The 25581-nt window shown below is 40.2% G+C and overlaps 1 protein-coding gene and 1 long non-coding RNA gene across 6 annotated transcripts in view; one reads left to right on the top strand and one right to left on the bottom strand.

Annotated features, from left to right (window-relative positions):
* The window catches only part of ctif (CBP80/20-dependent translation initiation factor), a 62179-nt gene extending 47709 nt beyond the window's left edge, over window positions 1–14470 (bottom strand). For 2 of the 5 annotated variants that reach the window (XM_004549628.5, XM_004549632.5), the window contains exons 1-2: window positions 14262–14469; window positions 1039–1277 (exon numbers count right to left, since the gene is read on the bottom strand). In XM_004549628.5, the coding sequence (XP_004549685.3) occupies window positions 1039–1215 (177 nt within the window). In that variant the 5' untranslated portion in view covers window positions 1216–1277; window positions 14262–14469. Of the gene's footprint in view, window positions 1–1038; window positions 1278–1525; window positions 1682–14080; window positions 14215–14261 lie in introns of those variants that run through there. The other 3 variants (XM_004549631.5, XM_004549630.6, XM_004549629.6) reach the window with 3 other exon arrangements.
* LOC143419713 (uncharacterized) lies at window positions 11726–12977 on the top strand. Its single transcript, XR_013099729.1, has 3 exons — window positions 11726–11898; window positions 12135–12373; window positions 12477–12977. It is a non-coding gene; the product is annotated as an uncharacterized LOC143419713 (long non-coding RNA).
* Window positions 14471–25581: the final 11111 nt, after the last annotated feature.

The following is a 25581-nucleotide window of genomic DNA, read 5'->3' as shown; positions in this document are numbered from 1 at the left end:
GTAAGTTCAACACTGCCATGCTTTCTTTGCATTATGGTTCTGTCACACTACAATAAAAATAGGGACAGCTACTAATTAACCAATAATCTGTGGTTGTCCAGTGATTGGCCGTACATTGGTTGATCAAATGGCACATGCCAAGGTCACCCTGGTGGAAAGCAAGGCCTGCAAATAATTGACTAATTGAATATATCTAATTCATAAATGCAGACGGATTGCCAACATGTTGGAATCGATCTTTCTCTTTCAATGAGATCATCTGAGATGTGTCTCTTTGCAATGGGGAACTCTATTCAGCTGGATGCCAACTGGTTAGATTCTGTTGTGTTCGCATATAAGAGCAAGACTACTGAGCTTCTATGTCATGTTGTAGTTAAATCACCGTCCTGAATCAGTCAAGTCACTATTTGAAGTTGAACTTCTAAATTTCTGTTTCAAATGTCTGAGATTAGATGTGTTATTTTACTTTTCTTCAGTGCAAAACCGGCCAATCAGAGACAGTATTAGATGATACCAATCTATAAAGAACCTAAATCATTAAATGCCAAATCACTGTTCATACAAATAAAATGAGAGTGATCCTGCAGAAAACTGTGAATAAACATATATCTTCATCAGAGAATCTATATGGCACATAGAGCATACCAAAAATGTAAGAGCCTGTGAGAATGTGGCTCTCACACAGTCATTTGCGAACTGAAACTCAGAACATAACCTGCTCCGGGCCATATTATGTGTTTGGCATTAGTTACCATGGTAATCTAACTAGGTAAAAAGACAGCTACCTTCATAACAATGAACGCTCTGACATTAACCTCAAAATACCACCCTAACCCAATAATCTATCTTCGTGGTACATCTCTGACGAATGCCCTTCCACTTTCTCTCTATTTACACAGTATTCATTACAACACTAATGGCAGCTGACACAGAGAGAAACCTTCCAGTCTTTTTTGGGAAGATAAAAAAAAAATCCACAGACACCACCAAGGCCTGGAATAATCAAATACAGTACTGCTGATGTGATATAGCTCTGACCTGGGGTACCTTGCAGCTACTGTCCAAGTCCAAGTCTCCATCTGCCTTGTCTCCCAGAAGCCCTTGCACTTGATACTCCAGCACATAGCTGTCGATAAAGCGCTCCAGCTCTTCTATCTCCTGCGAGCGTGTGCTCCCAGCCTCGGACGACGCAGACGCCACCGAAGAGCTCTCCATGGCAACGGGTGCAGTGATGGGTGGAGGGGGAGGAAGGGGAGGGAGGGAGGAAGGAAAGTGACCTGTGGGGAAAGGAAGTTTAAGAAATGTACAAGAGTAAGTGAAGCTCAACTTTTTGACAGTCATTATATAGTCATTATAAGAAATGTTTCAATATCGAGACACTGACTGTCAAAGAGGTGCGTGGACATCAGTCCAACGACCCAATACAGACAAACTGTTGAGTCACTTGATCAAATATATCCCTGGGAGATTTACCTAAAATAATCACTGCTTGCAGCTCAGGAACAGCTAAACACATTTTTCTTACCTTTTCCACCTCAACTCCCTGACATTTGAAGAAGGTACACAGCCTCCCTGCTGTCAGCAAACCCCATACATGCACTGCCTGCTTCCAACAAACTGTCCAACACACAAGATAGAAAACTTGTGTTCAGGTGGAGCTACAGCAGGCCCAGGCAGGCACTCAGCTTATCAATCCAACTTTTGAAAAGTTGCTCCACAAACCCTGTTGGCTGTCACCATTCACACACCTCTCAATGTCAGTTTGTTTTCCCACCTTTACCTCGCCGTCTCTCTCCCTCTGTCTCCTGTCAGTGTTTTTGTGTGATCACCTGACCCCCGGCCAACAGGGAAGCAGCTTCCTGGCTGTCTGTCTATTGCTACTAAGCTCCTTTACATCACGGCTTGATCACCAGCCATGCAAAGAGGATTTATGGCTGGAGCAAGCAGAATGGTATCTGCTGAGCCCTTGGGACTCGCTGGGGAGTCCTGTGCATTTGCAGCCAACAAGTCAGCTACATAAAGTCTAAAGGCTTTGTTTTGGCTATGATGCAACAGTGCTGCCTAATGCCAGAGTAATGGGGAGTGGTATTTCCTAAACATATTCTGCAATCTCTTTTTCCAAGATCAAATTTGATCTTACTAATTTCTGCACTGCATGAAGGGCAATGTTTTTCAAACAGACGTACAACAAAGGCAGGATCATTTCTAAATTAAGCTAGCATAACAACAACTCTAAACAAATTTAGAACAGTCAGCAAATAACATCAACATCCTCCACTAGAAGATCAGACCTCAGGTTCTGAACTGTTGTTGAGAGACAGTAACCTGAATCTCCACAAACACTAGCAGGTCAACATGTTATACATCTGACTCACAGTCAGCACTGTAATCCATACGTGTCAATAATATAATCCACCATACATTAATGCCAGGGCTTTGATTAGCCTGGTGATTTGCAATTAGTAGGTTACAGAAATATGCACACTCAAACCAAGTGTGTGGTCAGCAACACGGGACCTGCAAGTTTATGAATGCATGCACACATGTACAAGTACAAGCATCCCCTGGCACACCCATGCATATATCTACATATATGTTTGCATGCTTTCATATTTTCTCCAATCTCCGTATAGATGCAGTGATTCACTACTTGTTACCTTTGCCGAGGTAACTCTGTTTTCACTACTGCTTTCTGGTTTGTCTTTTTGTTTGTTAGCAGGATTATGCACAAGTTGACAGGATGCTTTTTATGAGTGTAGGAAGAGAGCTGGGGCATATGGAAAGCAAGAACCTGTTAAACAATGGTGTCTGCCTTGCCAGCAGTGCAGTACAACTAAAGGATTTAAAAAGGGGGTCCATTTTGGTGCCTTTAACTTTTAAACCATATGTCTGAGTAAAATTAGTTTGCTTTAATCAAGCATAGTTCTTCCTTAATTAATTTTTAGCGATACTGGATCTTATGTCACTTGCTGCAATTATTGCCAATCATAATCACTGAGAAAGCTGCCTAACAGGATGTAGGGTCACAGCTATCGCAGTCATGCTTGGTACATGGACTTGAGACCCCATTTTAAGGAAGGACAAACAATTCTGTGGCTTTAACCAATGGAGGGCTTTTTTTCTAGTAGTTCAATCCAGCTTTGGAAATATATTGTGACATTTATGATGAGATTGTTTGCAAACTTGCACACCATAAAAGGGTGCACTGTTGGCTTTAGTAAAGTTCTACAGAGGTTTACAAGTTTTCCCTGCGCTGTCCCTTTTCGTTGCCATTGCTGACTCAAGAGACATTTGTTATCTTCATGGTATTTGGTGTATTTTAAGACTGAAACTAACACTTTTCATACTCATATGCAGCCCAAAAAGGCAACAAATTTATCTGACAATCCAATCAATCCAAGTTGTACCCCTCGCTATGTCCTCAGCCAAACCAGTAACAACCTGCTACTTTTGGATACTCCCTGCTGGTTGCCACAGCGGGTATCTCTGCATATCTGACCTAGCAGATTTTTATGCCAGACGCCCTTACTCATGGAACCCCAAAGGGATTTGTGTCTCCCACTGCTCTACCAGCAACCTTTCATGTGTCATGTGTTAATCGAATGTGTAAACCACTATTTTACATGGACCCACTGTATACGAACCATGGACAGTGCAAACTCACTTCAGACATTAAAAATTAATGGTAAATTAACTTATATATAATAAACTTATATAAGAGATGCCTAATCAAAGTCTGGGCTTAAATCCGATAATGGCATGGCCTTAAACAGGCCATTCATGCTTGAAAACCCAGCAGTGTGAGCGAATTAAAACTATTCTGCAAAGAAGAGTGGACCAAAATTCCTCCACGAGGATGTGAAACACTCAGTGCCAGTTATTACAAATACTCAATTGCAGTTCTTGCTGTCAAGGGTGGTGCAACTAGTTATTAGGTTTAGGGCAGCGGCCCCCAACACACTGGCCACGGACAGGTACCGGTCCGTGAGTCATTTGGTACCGGGCCGCGAGAGTTGAACCTCGGGTGTGAAATTTATGGTTTTCAGAGATTTTAGCAGTTTTCATCGTCATTTTTTCCCTGGGTCTTTTCCCCTGTGTTATGAATGCATTTCCTTTTTTGTTACCGGTACTGGTTTTATTTTGTTGTATTTATTCGCGACAACTTAAAGTCTGGTCCGTGAAAAAATTGTCTGACATAAACCGGTCTGTGGCGCAAAAAAGGTTGGGGACCGCTGGTTTAGGGCACACACAAAGCGAGGAAGATTTGGATATCTTCTCTCTCTTGATTAAAAAAAATCATAATTGGAAAATTGCATTTAGTATTTTTTTTCACTTAATCTGAAACATAAAAATTACAAAAGAAATCAAAACTAATTTTTTTTACAGCACTGTGTTTATTCACTCGAGCTCTGAAGTTAAAAGTGTTGACTTATAATACTTTTAACACAGTTTGAATAAGTAGAGCTGCAATCAATAATAGTGTGAATGCAACAGTATGTTGATAGATGCATATCGATAGTGGCTACAATCCAGTCAGTTGTCCTACTGTTGTCCTTGATATGTAGTGTGGGATTACTGCCTAAGGGTAAACAGCTGCCAGCAATTATTGACCCTTTGATTGATGCAAAATACACATAGCTTCTGGGTTTTTTTGCCTTGCTATCTATGACAATTTCTACAGTGCTATTACAGCCTTTATGTGCTTTCTGTAGGGGATGAGTAAATCACCAGGTCCATCTCAATGGCATTAACTTCAGGATATAAAGCTTGTTCTGCATATCACAGGAGTGAGGCATCTGTGGAATGGAGTCTACCCAGCAGTGTTTTGCAACACAGCACTCTAAATCTGCAGTTCTGATTTGTTTCATGGCTACATTGACTAAAAATCAATTTTTTCTCATGAGGGAAAAATAAGTGTTTAGTCATAAAACACAATCACGTATAACAGTAAAAAAAAGCCAAACTATTATTGTACTTATAGGCTGCAGGAAAAGGATAGGAGATTAAAGCAAGGACCTGCTCTTCACAAAGAAAAGGATACTACTGTATTTGGTGTATATGTGAGGAATAACAAATAAAGATGCTCTGCAGGCTGGTAGCCCATCTTAGAGCTTTGACTAAACAGAGGAACTGACTCTGCAAGGTCAGGGACACAAATAGCATTGCAAGGCAGCTCAGATTCACCAAACACAGGTCTCATCTTCCCCATACACGCTAAGATCAATCAGCGATATGAGCTCTCAAATAACAAAAAGATGCAGACAACGATGAAATCATTCTGAAGTCCTGCTTGCATTTTAACTTACTAGTAATGATCGTCCAGCCTTTCTATCTACGCTCACATGAAATGAAAAGATTTCTGACATTTAAATAAGCTGCATTTTGTATCCACGCCTAACCTGACTCCTATGATACACGCATACTTTACAAACATCTTCAACTTGGGAGTAGAGAAGATCCATACAGTTACAGGGTGGGCACTAATGCCTATTTTTAACACAACATCCAATGTGACTTTTTCCTTACATCATCCTTGTATCCTGACCTGTTTGTCTGAAATATTTAATGTATGAACTTTTGGACAATGACATAATTTTTGTACTTTTTCACAGGGGATTTTTGACCAAACAATCAAGATGTGATTGAAGTGCAGACTTTTAGCTTTAATTCGAGGAGATTTACAAAAATAGCGTGTTGACTGTTTAGCCATTGAACAATTGACTGACAAGCAGTTTCATGGCCATGGTAGTTTCATATCTTTTCACAAGAACTCCCAATGAACGTCTAAAAAAATGTTGAAGCGAGTGAAAAAAAAGCAAACTAAACCCATCAGAGAGATTGCAAAAACGTAGCCAAATCAACAATGTGGTAAATTGCCTGAGAAAGGGAAGACACAGGCCAGCTTAGCAAAACCAATAAGCCTGAAAGGCTACAGAAGGTAATTACAGCAGATGATTGAAGGATTCTTTCCTTGCCTAAGAAAAACAACTTCTCAGCTTCTTGCCAAGTCATGAATGCTCTAAAATAGATAGATGTATCACTGTCAGAGATGCAAAAACGTAAAAACAGAGGATTTGCAACAAGGTGCAAACCACTGGTGCCAGAAAACATCTAAAAGAGCTATGATCTTTCTGATAAAAGAAATTCTTTGTATAGATGAAACCAAGGTTGACCTGTAAAAGAATGATGGGAAGAGAAAAGTATCGAGCAAGACAGAAACAGTCACTGATTTGCAACAATGTCTTCCCCTCCTGGCGCAGGGAATTTGGTTAGATAAAAACTCAACACACCAGTTGTCATCAACCCCAGGTACTGTCAACTATTTGTTTAAATTACTTACTATAGCTATTCTAAAATAGATAAGAACTACAGGGTGGCGAAAATTTTAGACTGCATTCCAAAAAAAGCATGTGCATCGACCAGCAGGGTCATATGACCTGGACCAAGATAAGTAGTATAAAATGGTTTGCAGACAAACGTGCATAAGCATTCGAGGTGCATATAAGCAGATAAGTGTTCAACACAATGAAGCTTAGCATTAGCCGGTCTAAAACTTTCCAGCTTTTTACTACAAGTTTGTGTAATGTTGGATTGCGCCAGTGTGCAAACAGTCCAGTTAACGGTCCAGCACACTCACCTCTAGCGAGCAGGCTTCATGTGTCCTGCTTCCTGCAAACTCCCTCACCGGCACCACAGAGCGTATCTCCAGTAGTGCAAACACATGTGAATCCACTTATTCCAGCTGTGTGCACCATGTAAGAAAGTATAAAATATCCTGACCCATGTCTCCAGATTTCAAGCAATTTTTGCAGTGGTTGTTGCACTGTGGAGTTTTTTTATACTACCTGTTTATGTAGTATTAATTTGCTTGTAGAATCATCACAGTATAACACACTCTCTCCTCTTTTCTCTATTCTCCTTTTCTGTCTTCTCAAACTACATTTTTCAGTCCCCTGACCCACAATGCTCTAACTCCTCTGCTCTTTCCTGTCTCCATCTTTTCGCTCTTTTGCCCCAATCCTAACAGCTGTTACAACAAAGAACTGCCTGCCATCCTGTCCAGCTTCCCCTCAAACTTCACTGCTAAACTTAAGCCGCTTAAGAAATTGCATATCAGTACACAACAATTGCAGACATCAAAGTCTCCTCCTAACCTTTCAGTTGAATCTAGACAAGCCACGTAATTTATTACTATCCATTGTCATTAGCCGAGTGGTTCTGGCAGGTTCCGGTTAGGGTTAGGGACAATTTACCTGAGCCGCTCTATGTTTTAGAGTCTCACAGCTTGTTATCAGCCAAAAAATACACACATTATTACTTATTACAAAGCCTTTCCAGCATGAATAGTGGAGTAACAATTAGGGCTGCCACGATTAGTCGACTAGTCACGATTACGTCGACTATCAAAATCGTCGACGACTGATTTAATAGTCGACGCGTCGTTTGAAGCTTTGTAAGATCCCAAAAGACGCAGGAATAAGTAGCAGGATTTAAGAGTGTAATAACGGACTGAAACAGAAGATGGCAGCACTGCATGTACAAGGATGCCAGCTGCCGTTAAACTCCGACGAAGAAGAAGCTGTGTCCCAGAATTCATAGCGCAGCCCTGCTCAGTTTCCAACAATGGCGGCAGCTGGTTAGTTTTAATATTACTCTTATTATTCTTTCTGGGTCACAAAATAAATGTTTAACATATTTTCAGGCGAGAATGTAGCTGTGTAAACCTCAAATATCTGCTCAGTTTATCAAGACACCACATATTTTCAAAAGCGCTCAGACGATTTCGGAGACGTCTGTTACCCACTAGCTCGATAGCTAGCCGGGGGCTAGGCTCACTAGCGCCGTGAGAACACCGGACTCCCGGCAAATCGTTTTCAAACCCACCGCCGTCTTTCGCTACTCAGGTTAAATATATATGAGTCACTTAGATAACTTAAAAATGTTATTGTTTGGCTTTTTTCAGTATTTTATTTGTTCCTGAGTAAATCGGTTTGGCTGAGATTAAAGTTATAGTTATCACACAGCTGAATAAACATCAAGCAGACAGCTGATCATCAGAAGTGTGAGATGCTCGAGAATTTACTCCGGTGTCCTGTTATATTTTAGATAGCAAGGAGTTTATTAAACTTCACCAAAACAATCTGCAGATTTCATTAAAATTTAATAAACTATCATCTTGTCTTTATTTTTAGTTACCACAGACCTGAAACACTTAAAGCTGTAAGCTAATGATAGTTATATAAGAGCAGATGCTGCTGGTGCAATAAGCTGTACGCTTTACGTCCAATGGATGATGATCTGATTAGTCGACTAATCGCAAAAATAATCGGTGACTAGTCGACTATCAAAATAATCGTTTGTGGCAGCCCTAGTAACAATGTGTGGTGAGAAGCTGGGTTACCTCAGGCAGTGACCCTCCAGGCAAGCAGAGAAACATTAACCCTATAAAATGCAAAGCAGACTATGAGGTCAGCTGCATCGATGCCCAAAGTGAAGCAGTGTTCATGTTGATACTAAACTGGCCAGACAGACACAGCGTGGCACTGGACTGCACACTGTGTCTTTGTTTCAGGACCGATAGATATACTTTCATCACTATGCATGTCCGTGATTGGATGTATCTCCAAAATCAGAGTGCATATATTTGTCAATTAATGGACAAATATATGCAAACTTACAACAGGAGTGGTGTATAAACACACACAAAAAATCAATTTTGCTGTAGACATTCTAATCAATGTGTCTAATTAATGTCTGAATAATGAAAGAGTACTGTCACAACTAGTTTAGAAGTTAATCGTGGTCCAAAAGGAACGTTGAAGCATGGGCATATCCAAAAATGTAATTTTATGAAATGAAAACATATGCACAGGCTCGTATTTTTTTTTAAATTGTAGGGAAAGTGGAACTTTTCTGGAAAACCATACATATAATTAGTAACTATCTTAAACTTCTGGAGAATGCACTGCACAAGTTAGCCTGTTGATGTGCTGAATTAACACACTGCCAGGCCTACTGAATGAGATATTGAACAAACTGAATTATTGTTCCTAAAGCTTAAATATGACTTGTGCCCTGGATCTATGTTGAGCCTATGACATAGCCTAGTGGCTGATGCCTTTCCCAGCATTTATACCTGTGCATGCTGTACCTGTACCATGCTTTACCACCATGATGGAGCTTTTAACTTCGAGTTGTTCCAGTCAATTCTAAAACTGGCAGCAGAAAAAGAAGATGGAAAATCCACAAAAAGGAAGAAATAATGGTACTGAACGGGCCAACCAGTCTTCCATTTCTGTCGAGGACCACACCAGGTTTCGGTGTAGGTTTTTGTGGCTGGGGGAGGGGGGGTTTTGGTTTCAGTGTACCTACAATGAAAATTTAACACATAAGCACAAACTCAATTTAAGCGTCAGAGTGCGGAACAGACTTTTTGGACTCCTTCACGTGATGTGCGTCACTCTCTTCGTGGATTTTACTCACTAAAAAGAAATCAGCTGTAATGGAAAGAACACAGCTTCTACTGTGTGAATACAGAAAAACAAGCCTAAACCATTCGGTGATTTGCAACCTTTGATATGGTTACACAACAACCAATCAGTAAGAACCATAATCCTCACAAGCCAAACAGAGCAGAACATGAGACCCCGTCTACCCAGTGGGAATCCAAGTCAATGTTCTCACCCCATGCAGTGAGAGCTGGTAATACGTCTAATCTGGTCTACTACTGACTGGCAGCTTAAGAAACTCACACTTGAGCTTAAATATAATTTGGAGTAGTCTATTCTTGAGAGCAGAAGAGCTGCGTGCCTTCTTTGACTCTAATCATTCAGCAGACATACTTGCTGTAATAGATGTATGCAAATAGGTTAAATGGAGCAACCACATACTTTGCTTAGGATCAAGGGCTTTACAGTCAGCAAAGGGTACTAATAACACCTGTGTGCATATGAAACATTAACAGTCACTGAAGACACAGAGATTCAAAGATTTTTTACACCTCTGCCAGTATGTAATGACAAATGGACAATTTTCTATCATAATACAGGACTCCACAACGTGCTTCATTTATTTTATAAGTAAATGACAAATAAATCCTTTTAATACTGCACCTTATTTTGCATTCACTGGAACCGGTAGTACCAGGATGAGCGCGTCTTCTTACCTAGCAAACATGAACACTTTAAATATATCGCCTACAAAATGCAGTTGAAAAAGTGTCACTGTTCACATTGCGTGCCACTCTCTGACAAAGCCGAGGGATAATAATAAGCATTATGTGGCTGGCACCAATCAATCACAATTTCTCCCGCGACACTTTTTCTGCATAATGCGTCTCGGTAGTGAAACTGGAAATTCTATTTCATTTTCTTTTCAGACATTCGTCACACTTTAGAGAGTGCATCCCCTATATTTGTCCATCTTATGGTTTTCATACAAAGGCAAAAAAAAAGGGCATTCTCAAACCTCCGTAAGCCTGAGAGGGGTGGCTTGTTGGTCAAGTTTGCAACGTAGGTAAGTAGTCAACCTCAGGATACCCCTGACAGGCATCGGGAAGTACAGCACCAAAACAGAAGCAGAAATCCTGTTACCAGAGCAACAGGTGGCAACAATCGAGAAAACTGCCTTTGTAGATCTATTATTGTTACTACTAAAGATGACATGGATACAAGGGAATTGTCAGGGCTAAACAAGGGGAATATCCCCATACGGAAAAGAAATAGTAAAAACTTATATGTGATTACTCATGAAAGTGGCCACTTTCATGAGTAAATCATATAAGGCTTACATGATTTACTCATGAAAGTGGCCACTTTCGCATTACTTTCATACATTGTTTTAGTAAGTATCCAAAACATACAAGTTTCATTATATAATTTTTCAAGGGATCTTATATCTGTTTTCACACTTATATGCTTTTCATACAAGTTTCACACAAGACAGATACAAACTTTATAAGATTTATATATATCTTTTCCATATGGGTCCCTTTACATAGCTAAAAGTTACAGTCATAACAATATAAAAACATAAATTTATGTGCGATAGGGAGCCTCAAGGTTAGACATTCAGCTTCAGTTATACTTGATGATGATGATCTTTGCTGATGGCTTCAGAGCACACTGATAGCAATTAATCCCCACAGTTAACTCTGAAAATTAACTGGATGCTCAATGCCGTTCATTTGTCTGACATCCTGCCCTCATTCATCTCCCTAGCGCTGGAAGAGTTTCTCCTCCACGAATTGTTGTGTTGAAAACGACTGCATGAAAGTTCTCTAAAGAACAACTGATGTAAATCAGCTTAAGAGGTCATTCTTTTTTGGCACTTTATAAATATAGATTTTTTTTCTACAAAGATGCGCTCCACTGCAAAATCACACAGTCATTCTACAAAGATCAACTCTCCTAGCAGAGCTATTCAAGTCATAAAATACTACCTGTTCTTTCACACTGCAATACAAGTTACATAAAACAAAATATAAAAATATTCCATTTTTTCCCTCTTATGTGTACACTTGTACACATAAGTGTGTGATTAGAACGACCTGAATCCAGTGGAAGAGACTAACAGTGTGTGCACATGTCACACGAGAGGGGAGGTACAATGGTGTGTGTGTATACTTAAAACAATAGCCTCATTGTCCTCTTTTGTCCCTCTTTGTCCCTGTACTGACCAAATGGGAATGGACTGGGCATGTGCAGTACTGCAGAACTGCTGGGATTGAAGCTCCACATTGCTATGCTCTTCTGTCCGGACACACGAGCGTGGAGGTGTGACAAACAAATGAGGGCATGCTGACCTGCTCACAGGCTTCCTAACATGTATGGAGGGTAGATAACAGTCCTGAGACCTTAAAGGTGAACAGCAACCAAAAGTCAAAAGACAGGCACAAAGGTGAGTGTTCAACAGAGCTGTGGCTATTATTGGTCAGGGCTGAGATGATGACAAAGAGATCAACCACACAAACAACACAACTAGTAGCAACACAATGGCTTACTGCAAAAACCATAGTATATAACATGTTGGAGCTCCGTCATCTCTCACAGAACTGCTGTATGTTTCTCTGATTCATCAACCGTGTAATCACTCTATCCTCACTTTCTCATTTCCCACTCACTCATCCGTTCCAGAGAAGCAATGTAATGAGGAGCAGCCCCCACTGAAACAAGGCTAGATTTCTGCTTTACAGCCTGACTCCGGATGATCCAGTTTTGTGCAGGCAGCTCCCACTCTCTCCGTAAGATTGCTGCTATATTTGTGCCTCCTCCACATTCTTCAAAGCGCTACACGCACATACAGGGAACCGGGTCTACATCATGACCTAAACACCAGCTCTTTTCTAATGCTTACGTTGACATACAACACAGAGGTAAGAGTTACCTGCTGCTATGGAAATTAACCCTGGCATCACTGGTGAGATCAGCCTTTCATTATTGTCTTTTCTCTTTTTTTGTCCCTGTATGGTCTCCCAGGACAGAGTTCACAATAACGATCGTTCATCACGTCAATGCAGGATTCACATGCGCCATGATGGCAGATCACAGGGGTGATGATGGTGCACTGACTCTTAGATTAGTATGAATGAAACTTTTTTTCAGGCCACATTTACACATCAGCAAAACTCAGTTTTATATTAATGTGAGAGCAATCTAACTACACAACATATCACAAAGTGAAAAAGCAAATGGATGGATATTTCTAATATTTCCTAACTGTAGCAATGTGTATTAAGAATCCACAGTATCCTTTATTGAGCATATGTGGGGCACATAGTGTATCAGATCTTTCTTTTTCTTGATCAGCTATTTGATGATAGTAATATAGGCATATTATCAAAGTTCAATTTCATACATATCCTTGAATTCCCTGCAACTGTAGGCAAATCTCAACCAAGTATGTCTTTGCTCATGTACTATCAGATCATGGCCAAATCATAATTGACTGAACTATCTTCACAACAGCTAAATGTTACCAAATGGGTGGACTTTACATGTACATGTACAGAATGAGAAAGTGGCTGAGCATGACTGACCACTTGGCATTCTAATGAAATAGCATATGTCTCCTGAGTGATCACAGTAATGTGACAAGGTAAATACACTGCAGAGACATGCTTTCATCACTGCAGACAATCTTTTTTTAAATTCTCTATTAATAATACCACCTGTATAATGCAATCATGCAAAATAGGTCTAGCTTCTAAGTCTGCATTAAAAAAGGTTACCTTGGTCTCTGCTTTTTGACTTGTAGCAGCATGCAAACATTCCTTAAATCAGTAAAGTCACTCTGATCCAATCAGTCCCTAAACAGCTGGAATCCCAGGAATGCCATGCGCAAACTTCACCGAAGTATGAGCTAAAGAGCAACAGTCAGGTTGGCTAGTGATCAAAATATTAAGTCTGCCAAGTTTTCTCATTAAGGACTGCATGATTAATGAATAACATGTAACACATTCATCATTGGAGTATGAGCTAAAGTTTATGTTAAAATATATTTAGACAGACGTTCCAAATCTGACAGAAATGTTGATCTGCCTCTGTCCTGCCACAGTCGCAGCTGTGATGATCCACTCTTTGTTGTGAGGGCCAACAGCTGAGACAGTGTGCTGCTCTGCAGCTAGCTCAGCACAGCTGATTGACTTTAACGCTTTAAGCGACTGTTCCCATGATTCCTGTCAAGCAAGTATGACGCAACGTTACAGAAACCGAAGAAAGGCTAACAACCTGTGCCACTATAGCTTAAGCTTTCTTTTTTTAAATTTAGCACTTAGAACCACGCCCATGCTGTCTGTGATGCTAGTACCGTGTGTACCGGGGTCAGTGAAGCGATACATGACGGTTCGTTTATGTCAGAGGTTTTGAAAACAGCTGCACAGCATTGTTCCTGTTAAGGTAACAAAGCCACATCTGGGGGCACTTCCACGCCCTGTTGTGTGTGTCTGTGTGTCTGCGTGTGCCCGCGTATCGCCGGTAACAATGGTGACGCAAGCTTTGCGGCTAACCAGCCGGCTAGCGTTAGCCCTTAGGAGCAGTAACCGAAAGGCTATAAATTACAAATTCAAACAAGTCTCCGTCACCTCTGTCGTATCAACAGGTCTGCTGGTGGAGGCTTAACCAATCCCAGCATAACCAGGTCACTCACTGAGACAACTCGCAGCAAATCCAGCGCATCTCTTAAAACTGTTATCTCGTTACAACGGTTGAAACGCTCCAACCGAAAAACACCTTCTGTTGTCTTAAAACGAAGTAAATCCTCACCCGAAGTGAAATGCGAACTCCTGGCGAACCTTGGATCGCCTCCAGAGATTAAATCCGCCGTGTCATGGGTGTGTTTCTCTAAAAGAAAGCGAGGGGGAAAGAGGGTTAGCTATCCAGTGGCAACTCCGACGTCCCACACTGAGGAAAAAGGGAATGCAGGAATGTGACGTTCAGTCCGGTCTGCTGGCATCATTGACACGTGCACTCAAGAGCGGAGCACTGTGGGAAATAGAGTGTAGTTAAGTAACAGATTGTTACGGGTTTATTACTAGCGCATTAATCGTTATCCACAATTTCCATACCCAGTGAATCTCTGTGCTACTTACAGAAAACATATAAACCTTAAATTATTACAGCCTTTAGATATAACAATTGAAGCTAGGTTCCAACACTGCAAAAAAGTAAGTTAAAGATCAAGTAAGTTAAGATTGTGGGTTATTACGTCAAAGTTTCAAATTGTTATGTCATGTTATCTTATGTTAAATCTGGAAATAACATCTCGAATCCTTTGAGTTATTAAGTCAGAATTTTCAGATAATTATTTACAACTAACATGAACTTTCAATAGACCAAATTTTTATAATTTTTAATTTTTATTTATTCATTTATTCATTTCCCCCCAGTGGCATTAACCTCCTATAAATGTCCTATAAATGTTTTAATTATTATATAATTACTTTTACAGAATTATTTTAACCAGGGTAATTGATTATCCAAAAATATACACACATCTAACAGGGGTAAGTCACTGCTACTACCTAATTCTGTTAATAAAAATACAAATAGCATTCTGGGTTTTTTTTCAGATGTGTTTTTTAGTTAATAATACAAACAAATCTTTTAAATTGGCCATATTATGCACATCATTATTTATTTAGCACGGTCCACTAAAAAAGGTTTACATGCTACACTGTTCAAAATAAATTCCAGTTACTTTTTTACATAACACTAAATTTCACTCTCCTCTAGGCTACCCCCCCCCCCCCCCCCCCCCCCCCCTGCTCTCAGTGGTCAGTTACCCACACAAAAATAAGTCACTGGTCACCTATTGTACTTTATAGTTGTGTGCTGGATTCAATCAAAGAGCAAGGGATAGTTCTGGGCATGCTGAATTCTTCTGTGGTGGGTTGTTTTGCTTTGTGAATCCAATACTTGCCTGTTCCAAAAGAAATTCTGTTCTGTAATTAGTTCGGGTGGCCCAGTGCGGACACCTAAAATTACTGCCCTCCAAAAAAAACCCAAACTGATAATCGCACAGTTTATATAGTTCTAAGTTCAACCCTACATGCTCAACCAGAATTGGATTGGGGACAGAAGAGACTCCTGTAAAAGCTGTTTTGTTACACAGTGCACAATGCTTTCAGATAATGGCTTAACCATTTCTGTAAGTACTTGCATGCTGAACTTTTGTTCCTCAGAGTTGTTTGTTCGTCTATCAACAGCATACCCAAAAAGCCACCCTGATGAATTTTTGGTTAAACTTTCAGAGAGCTGGAAATGAAACAAGACGAAAGAAGGATTCTGTTATACTTGAGTCAAGATCCAAACTGAGAAATTTGGCAAAATATGTTCTCTTTTGTTAACATGCATTTTCTGGGAATGTTAAAAAAAGGCCGGGTGATTTTAACCAACACAGACTATGATTTTTAGCCTTACAAGTTCCAAATGGCCCCAGGGGCAAATGATCAAAGCTAAAGGTGACATTAGGCTCATTCGCTCGTCATAGTGTCTTCACTAAGGGTTTTCCTTTTGCTTTGGGGACGGTGCCATTAAATGAATATAATAAACAGGGACTTTTGCTCTGCAGTTGCAGGAAGTGGGTGAAGACTCTTGTATTTGCTCTTGCAGCGAGCAACAGAACAGCTTTTAGTTAGAGAAGGGACCGTTAGGCTGCTGCTTTCTCCTTTTTGGTTGTTAGGTAAGCATCATGCAAATGTATCACACGGTGAGGAAGATAAGCACTGAAGAAAGTCTAGCCCTGCAGAAAAAGGTGTTTCAGGCTATCGAGCGGCACGGTTTTCGGCCAGAGAGAATTACTCAATTTGAAGTGGACTTTGAAACTTTGCAGCCCTCCAACAAAAACAGTTACATAAGACACCAAAGCAACAAAGGAAGAGTAAATAAGCATTATAATACTCTAAAGAATCCCCTTTTGTTTCTCAACTTGTTAGAAGCGCATAAATAAATTAAATGAGATCAGAATACACGTTTAATGTAACCACAAACTGAATAAACTCAGTGCAGATACATTTCTATTACAGTTTAACAAACTAGTGCATTAGTATTAGTGATTTTAAAAGCTGGTGAAATTTTTTATTATGGTGTCACAAAAGAGAGTGGCACCATTTGTTCATTACCTGAACAGGAGTCGTATGATAGTCCTGAGAGTTATTGTCAGTGCAAAGTATTATAGTGTAACACTGCAGTTATTCTGGTTGTCAATAAATCAGCTGCTTAGTCCAAAACAGAACAGAAGAACTGCAGCTAGCAGCTGATCAGGCTCTTAACTATCAGTTTTTCAAATCCTATAAAAATATTCAAAAGATAATTTTGGCCGTTTCATGAAGTTGTGTTGATTGTGGCTCATAGAAATGGATCAAATTAGAACTTCATGTGTTTTAATGGCGTGAGGTTAATCACAATACCCTCCCATTGAATATCTCTTATAGCCAATATAGTGACTTTACCTGTTAAAGATTCTGTACCAATTTCAGGGTGTCTGACACCTTTTTATTTATTTTACTCAATAAAGAAGTATTTTTATACAAGGATCCGTTTCACTTAAGGGAGGCTTTAGAGAATTTAAATGACTGCTGTACTTTCTTCTATCACTGAAAGGTGTATCCCAAAAACTAAAGCTGTTTTGAATGTCTTCTCTCTAGCTTACACATTTAATAACAGACACGCAGAGAGACTGTCACAGAAACCAACATTCTTTTATTTATTGTCTGAAAAGTTGTCTTTATTTAGCTTTTTGGGGGTTTTTTGTGCTACTTGTATTTGTTGTTGCAGTGCTCATAACCTTTTCAAAATTCCAGTCTCAGATGTAAAACGTGTGTGAACAAAAGTGAACTACTCATCTCTTTCTAAATGTTTGCTCCTCTTTCACAGTGGAATGCTTGTTGCTATTGGTTGAGCAATCAGCATTGATTTATGGGGATCTTAGGTGTGAATGCAGCTTGAATGTGGAATCATAATTGATTATCTTATGTGAATCTGCTTTTGTTGTACCACCAGGCAAAAACCATCCAAATACAAAAGAATCCCACAGTCTGGTTGCACCTGCACACAGACACAAATGACTGCAGAGAAGGGCTAAAAACACTGGAAAGAGTCTTTTTAGTGTAATCATGACCCCTTGTGGAAAAAGAAGAAAGTGCAGCTGGAGCAGTCGGCTACTCCTTTGTCAGGGTTTTGTGTGTGTTTGAGTGTGACGTTAGATGTGTACATTTTATGAATATGTACCCGTACAACTGGGATTCATCAGGGTCTTTAGTCAATATGGTACACAGTTGGAGGAGAGAGCCAAAACAGTCTGACTGTCAGTTAGATCTGCATATAGTTAGACATACGGGAAACAGACAGATGGAAGAATAAGCAATACAAAAATAGATAAAGTGTTAAAATGAGGATGTATGAATCTGAGCGTGGATAGGTAGACAGACAGCCGAGTGAAAAAGTGCCCTCTCTGTTCCAGATGGCTGCTAGTCAGAGGCTAATTAATTGGCGTGATGGAGATTGCAGCAGGTCATTACACCCCTCCTGACCCTTTCTTCTTCTGCTACTTCCTTTTCTTAGTCTCTGGTTTCTTCTCACTCACTCTCTCAGTGCTATGCATATCCTTAACTGTCCCATAATTACTTTGTTGTCCTCTCAGCATCAGCCACAGCACTCCAGCCAATTCAGGCTTCCATTCCCACCCATGCCGTTGAGCAGGCTTCTCTCGTGCACATGTACCATTTTGTCTGGTTTCTTCTCACGTGTGCTAAAACCCGGAGCTTTCTCGTTGAGATGTGTGCTTCAGGAAAAAAATAAAGCAAAACCTTTGAAGTGGCATCATGAAATCTGTAGTCTGCTAACTGAGAATGTGAGAAAACTTTTTCTATTATGCATCTAACCTAATTCAGCCCCGCGTCTGTGTTAAATCAATGAATATACTGAACATTTGATTTAAGGCTTTTGTTGAGGCTTTTTTTTTTAATGCTGGTCAAAGTAATTTGCACTGTTGCCAAGGAAACCATAGTGTCAAATTGGTATATAATTTAATTGTTCGAAAAAGAAAGTCAGTCAGTGAAGTCAATACGAACAAAAAGTCAAACATTGTTTTTATTGAACACAGAGAGAAGAGATAAATCATTTGTATGTATTTTTGAACACGTGTAATGTTATATTTATTTTTAGGCCGCACTAACAGCGTGTGAGTACAGATCAGTTCAAACACTGTATAATTACATACTAGTGGAGTGAGTCCTAGCAATGCTACAAAGTGCAGAATAAAAAATTTCAAATCCTGTTAACATATGGCAATGCACAAAAGCATATGCATTTAATTATTTAGATTAAATTAAAAATAATAAAATGATCACGTATCAGTTTGTCTGCATCACTTTAACACTGAAAATAGCAGATTGGAAGGGTTTAAATTAATCAGTAGCTGTGAATGAACATGAATTAATTATTTGCTTTGTTACGTTCCAGCCATGGAGGTATATTTTGGGTTTATCTTTTAAATCTTTTTACTGTGATAAACGTTTCTCGTAAGATGTATTTTGAAGTGGGTTTGATAGTCGTGCAGAACATTTAGCTAAGTGGGAGAATGAGAAGCAAAATCTGCAGCTGGAGCTGCTCCTCAGGTCGCCCAGCACAAAGCTGAATCCTCCCCAGAGGGATGGTAGCAAGGCACCAATTAGCAGCAGAGAGGGCGCATGATGATATTTCCGTGTGCTTGTGGCCTGGGCAGCTCCGTCTGTGTGTGTTATAAAAGGCAAAACCATAAACATGGAATTAGACAGTACAGGCCCCACATCTCTTAAGGTCACAGACGCTCCCCTCCTGCGGCTTCTGAGAGCAACGGTGTGATATAAACAACACCAGCCAGGAAACTGTTAGTACTGTATATATGTTTTTTTTTCTTTAAAGGGCAGCTGATTATTTGTGCCTGTCAGTCTGTGAGGTTCATCAGGCCAGCGGCCCTGATGCAGTGGTCTTCTGCAGCTCTGCTCTGTTATTGTTGGGTTGAATGGCTGCAGGAGATAGGTGTGGGAGAAAGATCACTGTGAACTAGATGGAGAGAGTGGGTGGAAGTGACTGAACATCTCTTTGTGTAAAACACACACACACGCGGGCACGCAAACACAAAATCACATGAATACTCGGACAAATAAAACACACACACACACACACACACACACACACACACACACACACACACACACACACACACACACACGATTGGCTGGGGTTCAATTTGTTGAGTAACAAAAACACGATAGCGTTATAACCAGCAGGTGGGGGCAGCAGACAGATCATAGGACCGTGGTGTGAGCAGTGCTATTAAAATGTGCAGTAAGTCACAGATTTACTGTAACCTACATGGAGGCGGAGAGTAAATGATGGAATATATTAATGAAATCTCAAATGATTCCTGCAATAAACAATCCTGTGGTATTTTTGATACACACACACACACACACACAGATTGTGTCAGGCAGGCATGTACTCAACTATGTGGCAAAATAATATAAACATAATTTCAATTTTTTTCCAAAGCACTTTAAAAAAAATATGGTTAGGAGTTTGATACCTCACTATATACTTATTTTAGAGATCTAATCACCAATAGACCAAATTCATAAATACTGAGTTGCAATCAGCAATTGTTGATTTTATTTATCTGGATCCACTGTGGCGACCTCTAAAGGCAGCAACTGAAAGAAGAAGAAGATTTAATTATCTGCTGGTTATTTTCTTGACAATGCAATTCATTCTGGAGCCGAAGAATCCATGGCATCATACAAAATACACTGTTTTCTACTAGTTACAGTACAAGGTGAAAACCACTGAATTCTTTTTTTGGCATTTTACATAAACAACAATCAAAACAGCTTTTAATAAAAAAAATGTTATCAGCTATAAACAGAGATTATTCAAGCTGCAAATGAACAACTCTGTGCATGTGTTCTGTATATCATCCCTTCATCATGCCTCCCGCAGGTGTAGCAGCAGAGGGGGCAGCTCTGCTCTCTCTTCTGTCCTCTGAAGCCTGGCACTCCCCCTGCTGTTAATCTGCAGTACAACTCGGAGTGTCCGAGGAGCACGTTGACAGCTCTGGGCCGTGCATGTGTGTGTGTGTACACGCCCGCATGTATGGTGAGCACCCGTTGAGTAGGTGGGTCTGCTGGAAGGGAGTGGGAGAGGTGGGAAAGGGGCAGATGGAACACAGAAGGAAGTTCATCAACGACACATAGAGTGTCAGAAAGCAGAGAAGGACGGAGAGGGAGGGGAACGGAGGGAGCCGCGGGGACAGCAATAGGTAGGGGACAGGCATGCAGAGAAGGAGATGGGGTGGATAGGGTAGCAGGTGGAAGGAGAAAGTGGAAGAGCCAGGCAGAGAAAATGGGGAGGAGAGGGGAACAGGGGAGGTGAGAGATGCAACAAGCAGCAGGGGTTGGAGGGAGAGTGACAGGTATGGATAGAGGGGGGGAGGAATAGGAGTTTAGATGGGGGTGTTAAGGAGATGGCAGGGAGGAAGAAACATACTTTTGACCTTCAAAAATAGTTTGTTTGTTCTGTGTGTGTGTGTGTGTATGTGTGTGTATGTATGTGTGTGTGGGGTGGGGCGGTATCCTCTTTACTCAAGGTTGTTGTGTAGTCTCAGAGGAGCAGATAAATGCCGATACATGTGCAAAGTTGCTCAATCTGTAAGGTGCAAACATCAAAGTAATAAGAAAAACACGGTCTTGAGGCGAGGGGGGAATAGCATAATTGCTCCGTGCTAGCTTTCAAGAGGAAAAATATCAGCACTTCCAGCCATAAAAACATCCCAGACCTATTCTCATGTACCCACTTAAAAAAAACCCAGACACTACCAGGCACAGTGTAATGGGTTTGTTTAAAACTATTAAATCCAACTTTTAGGCTGAGCATTCGTGACAGATCCCGATGACATGTTTCCTGCGTTTCTCTTCATTTGCGTCACTTTTCGGGGGATTTTTCATTATACCATCTCCCCTCGTGTCAATGCACGGTCACTTTATTCTATTCTGGTCTCTGTCATTTATGGTTTATGTAGCGGCATTACACTGTCTGGACATGAGTAAGTGCTGGGGTAATTGAATCCATTTGAAGACAAAATGAAAGTTTTAAAAAAAGAGAAAAAAAGGCGACGAATTGCAATTACAGCCAAGTATTGAAATACTCCGGTTTAAATGTGCACATGACAACTTCCTGAGACCAAGACGTATTTAATGATTTGGCCTAATCTCAACCTTGAGATTTCCCAAAATGTAGAAACTCATCAGGATGAGCTTTTTGCCAATGTTGAGACTCTCTCACCCTCTCTCTTCCCCCCTTGTTTGCAGATATGAGCGAGGTCTGCTACGCTGTCTCCTGATTTTGATAAAAAAGTAGCTTTTATAACAGCAGCTTTACAGTAACTTACTTTCCCATGCATATTTCTCTGCATGATGTAGCTACATTGTTTGACATTCACTCTTTTTCCTCTTGTGTGTGTGTGTTGAGCAGGAGGACTCCAACTAGGGGTGTTAAAAAAGAAACCTCAGCCCACTTACTGACCTTGTCTGAACTGTACAGTACACACAGTGCTAACAAGAGATGCCTTCAGGTCAGAGAGGGGTGTTAAAATTATGAAGCACAACATCTGTGTGTGTGTGTGTGTGTGTGTGTGTGTGTTTGTGTGTGTCTTGTCTGGAAGGGGGGAAAATAAAAGGAGGGTGTCTGGTTATACTGCGTTCATGCCCGGCCAAACTACATCCCACACAAGGCTTAGAGACTGCTGGCTCCTCTGGACTTTTTTTTTTTAATTAAAACTCCTCACTTTCCTGTGTGTGTGTGTATGATCACAAGTACTATATAAAATATAGATAATACATAATGCATACTGATTAATACTCCATTCACCAGAGTGTACAGACAACATTACTGTTATAATAATTACCGTAACAAATAACAGACAAAGCGAATGACAGGAAATTTAATTCCAGTACTAAAATATAAGCATTGAAATATCAGTGTTTGTTCAATAATTTTGCATCTTTAAAGCTGTTGGATCCTGTGATTCCCACTCAGTCGCTGCCTTAAACATGACATTATGCTTTCACAGTACCTGTGTTTTATTTGTTCTGACACTCGCTTTATATGGGCAGAAACGAAGCGTTTTATAGCACTTGACACTTGAAGTGGGCTGAATATTTTCTATTTACAAGAGAAATAAAAGTTATAGATCAAGCACTTCCATCAGATGGTTCACTTGCGGGTTGAACTCAGCCAGGTGAGCTGTTAAATCATAGAGTTGCTATGGCATTCGTTTGCATGCCATTAGTTACCAAAGTGAGAGTTATTTTTGAAACCTTACCTGCGTCAGTGCAACACATACAAGCCTACGTGTGTCTTTAAAAGGCAATTAAATTCAGATTTGAGTCAAGGAGTTTAACACTGAGGGATTTTCTTTTCTTTACAGTGTGTGCACTGATTAGTGTTTTGTTTCAGCTAGCAATAAAATCCCTTTGAACAGCATAATCTGAGAACCAGCATATGCAAGATTGGTTAATAAAGACACACAACCTTTTAGTTGTAAATAGTAATGTGCAAAAGTTTCGAGCTACCCCTCATTTTCTCACGTTCTTGTAATATTTTTAAGTAGTTCTTCAGGTTTTATGAAGATCTGCCAGTTCTTCTTTGACCATCTATACATTAACTCTCAACTTAGCAAAGAACCAGTGTTAAACTGTATAATTAGATGTTCCAATTTGACTGCATGGTGTGCAGTGTGCTTTTTAAAAAAAATGAGGAAACTGGAAATGTGGAGAATCAAATTAGAATTAATTAGAATTAGAATTAATTAGGCAATAAGAAAAAAATCTAGCAAAGACCTGACACAGCACCTGAGACATCCATCAGCAGGTTCATTAGTTCACTAAAGCATCATCAGAGATGGTCTGTCGAAGAGTGGCTGTCAAGAAGCCATTCTTAAGGAAGGAAAGCAGTAAGAAAAGGCCGAGGTATGCCAAAGTACAGAAGAGCTGCACAGAAAACCAGTGGCAACAGGTCTTATGATGAATCCAAATTTGAAAATTTTGGCTCAAATGATCATCAATGTGTACGATAAAGGTCAGGAGAGAGGTACAACAGAGAGTGTTTGCAGCCATCTGTAAAACATGGTTGAGATTTAGTCACAGTTTTAGGGCTGTATTAATAACACAAGTTAAATATTGCAGAAGCTATGAATATTAATGTATGTTAGTATATATATTTTCTGCATATTTCAACATCAGTGATGATGCCACACTTTGAACATCATCGCTGATGTTGAAATATGCAGAAAAGAGGACAGACGTTTATCCGTCACTCAGAATCCGCACAGTGATGTAGAGTTCTGGATAGCAAAGGTTAGTCAGCACACATAAGTGGAATAGTAAGTTGTATAGCAGCCTGACTGAGATGGTCTGTGAGCCAGTTTTGGAACCGAAGCCATATTTTGCGGATGACTGGCCTAGAGAGGCAGAACGTAGAGTATGGGTGTCTCTTTGTACGTGTGTGTATATGTGTATTTGTATTTTTACGTGTGGTTGGCCTGTGGTCTTCATGGTGGGGAGAGGTTAGGGGCTTTGCACTGTAGCAATGGCTAAAGATGTGATATGATCAGAACTACTAACGTTTGTTGTGTGTAGAAATATCTTCAGTAAACCACCCCCATGCTTCAAAGGATGGTGCTTAATGGGTCATATGTGAAGGAAGAATGGTGTGTGGGGGTTTTTTTTTTCATCATGAACAAATGGCATGCTGTGTCCAAGTTTCACATTCATGCTTCGTAAAGGAAAATCTACATATACACCGACATACCGTGCAAGCAAGCTGATTGGTGTTTATTGCCAATAATCACTAGTTCCAATAATCTGGACAGTCTGTGTTTGTGTGTGTGTGGTTGTGACTCATGTTGGAATGTGCCTGCATCTCAGATTTCTGAGTTTTTTAGTCAGTCACGTTCTGTGTGCTGGCAGAATTGGCAGTTTTAACATCATCACGAATACACACATAGATAAAGAAACTCAGTCATCATGTTTAAATGAGGCCACATTGACTTTTCACTGTATGGAGCATTTAAAATATATTTGATGCCTCGTTCACACAAGAGTAAAAATAGGACAACAACCTCCTTGCACCTGGGAAAAATCTGTGGTTGCCAAGTCATTGCCCAGTGATTGCATGAACTGCAAATAGTTGTGGCTACCCAGAGGTTGAGGGTGCAACACTCTCAACATCTCGGCGACCACTTTCAGCTGGAAGGTGAATGCACAGGTCACCTGGGGAAAAGAAACCTGTCTCCAAACAATTGCAGTCCAACTCAGATTGACTGCAGTCATTCTCAGACGGGTTTTTAAAGGTTTGTAAATTTCCATCTAATTTATAAATGCTGATTGTCTGAAAGCTCTACTTGTCTGAGACGTGTCTCTCTACAGTAGGAAAATTGATTCAACTGGTAGCAAACTGGTTATGTTCTGGCTAAATGCCTATGCCATTTTGCAGTGGAATGACTACGTTATTATTTGTGGGGGAATTTCTGAATTTGTTTCAAATCTCTGAGGTTCCGGCTGGACTCTGACTGCAAGTTTTGCTTTGTGTGAATTTCCATGTACGTAGACAGCAGCAGATTTGCAACAGATGGCAAGAAATTTATGATTTTTGCTGATTCGTCACAGTTAATCACTGTATCATCACAAACAGATTGCATGTAATCGCTAACTTGACAATTTTCTATTGCAAACCAAAAGTTCACTGATTATGGTTTTGGTTTTGTTTGTTTGTATTTTTTGCCATTTTATCACTGTGTTGAAGAGCCAAAGTTGCTTTGAAGATAGCAACTGACTGTGAGTGGTCTCAGACCACAAAGTAATCATTTCAAAAGCAACAAGATCACAAGTTCATTCAATGTAAACAGTTGCAAAGATTTCAGTCACCAAGCACTGTTTTCCCCAGAGTGACAGAGTTCATAAGAAAACTGTTTGGTGTGGCTCAATCACTCGACCATCCCGCAAAAAAATGTGTTTTGTGGAATCCAGATTCAGCCAAAACACTGGGAGTG

This window comes from Maylandia zebra, linkage group LG7 (assembly GCF_041146795.1).
Source record: "Maylandia zebra isolate NMK-2024a linkage group LG7, Mzebra_GT3a, whole genome shotgun sequence".
Taxonomy (NCBI): domain Eukaryota; kingdom Metazoa; phylum Chordata; class Actinopteri; order Cichliformes; family Cichlidae; genus Maylandia; species Maylandia zebra.
This window is presented reverse-complemented; position numbering and strand designations above follow the sequence as displayed.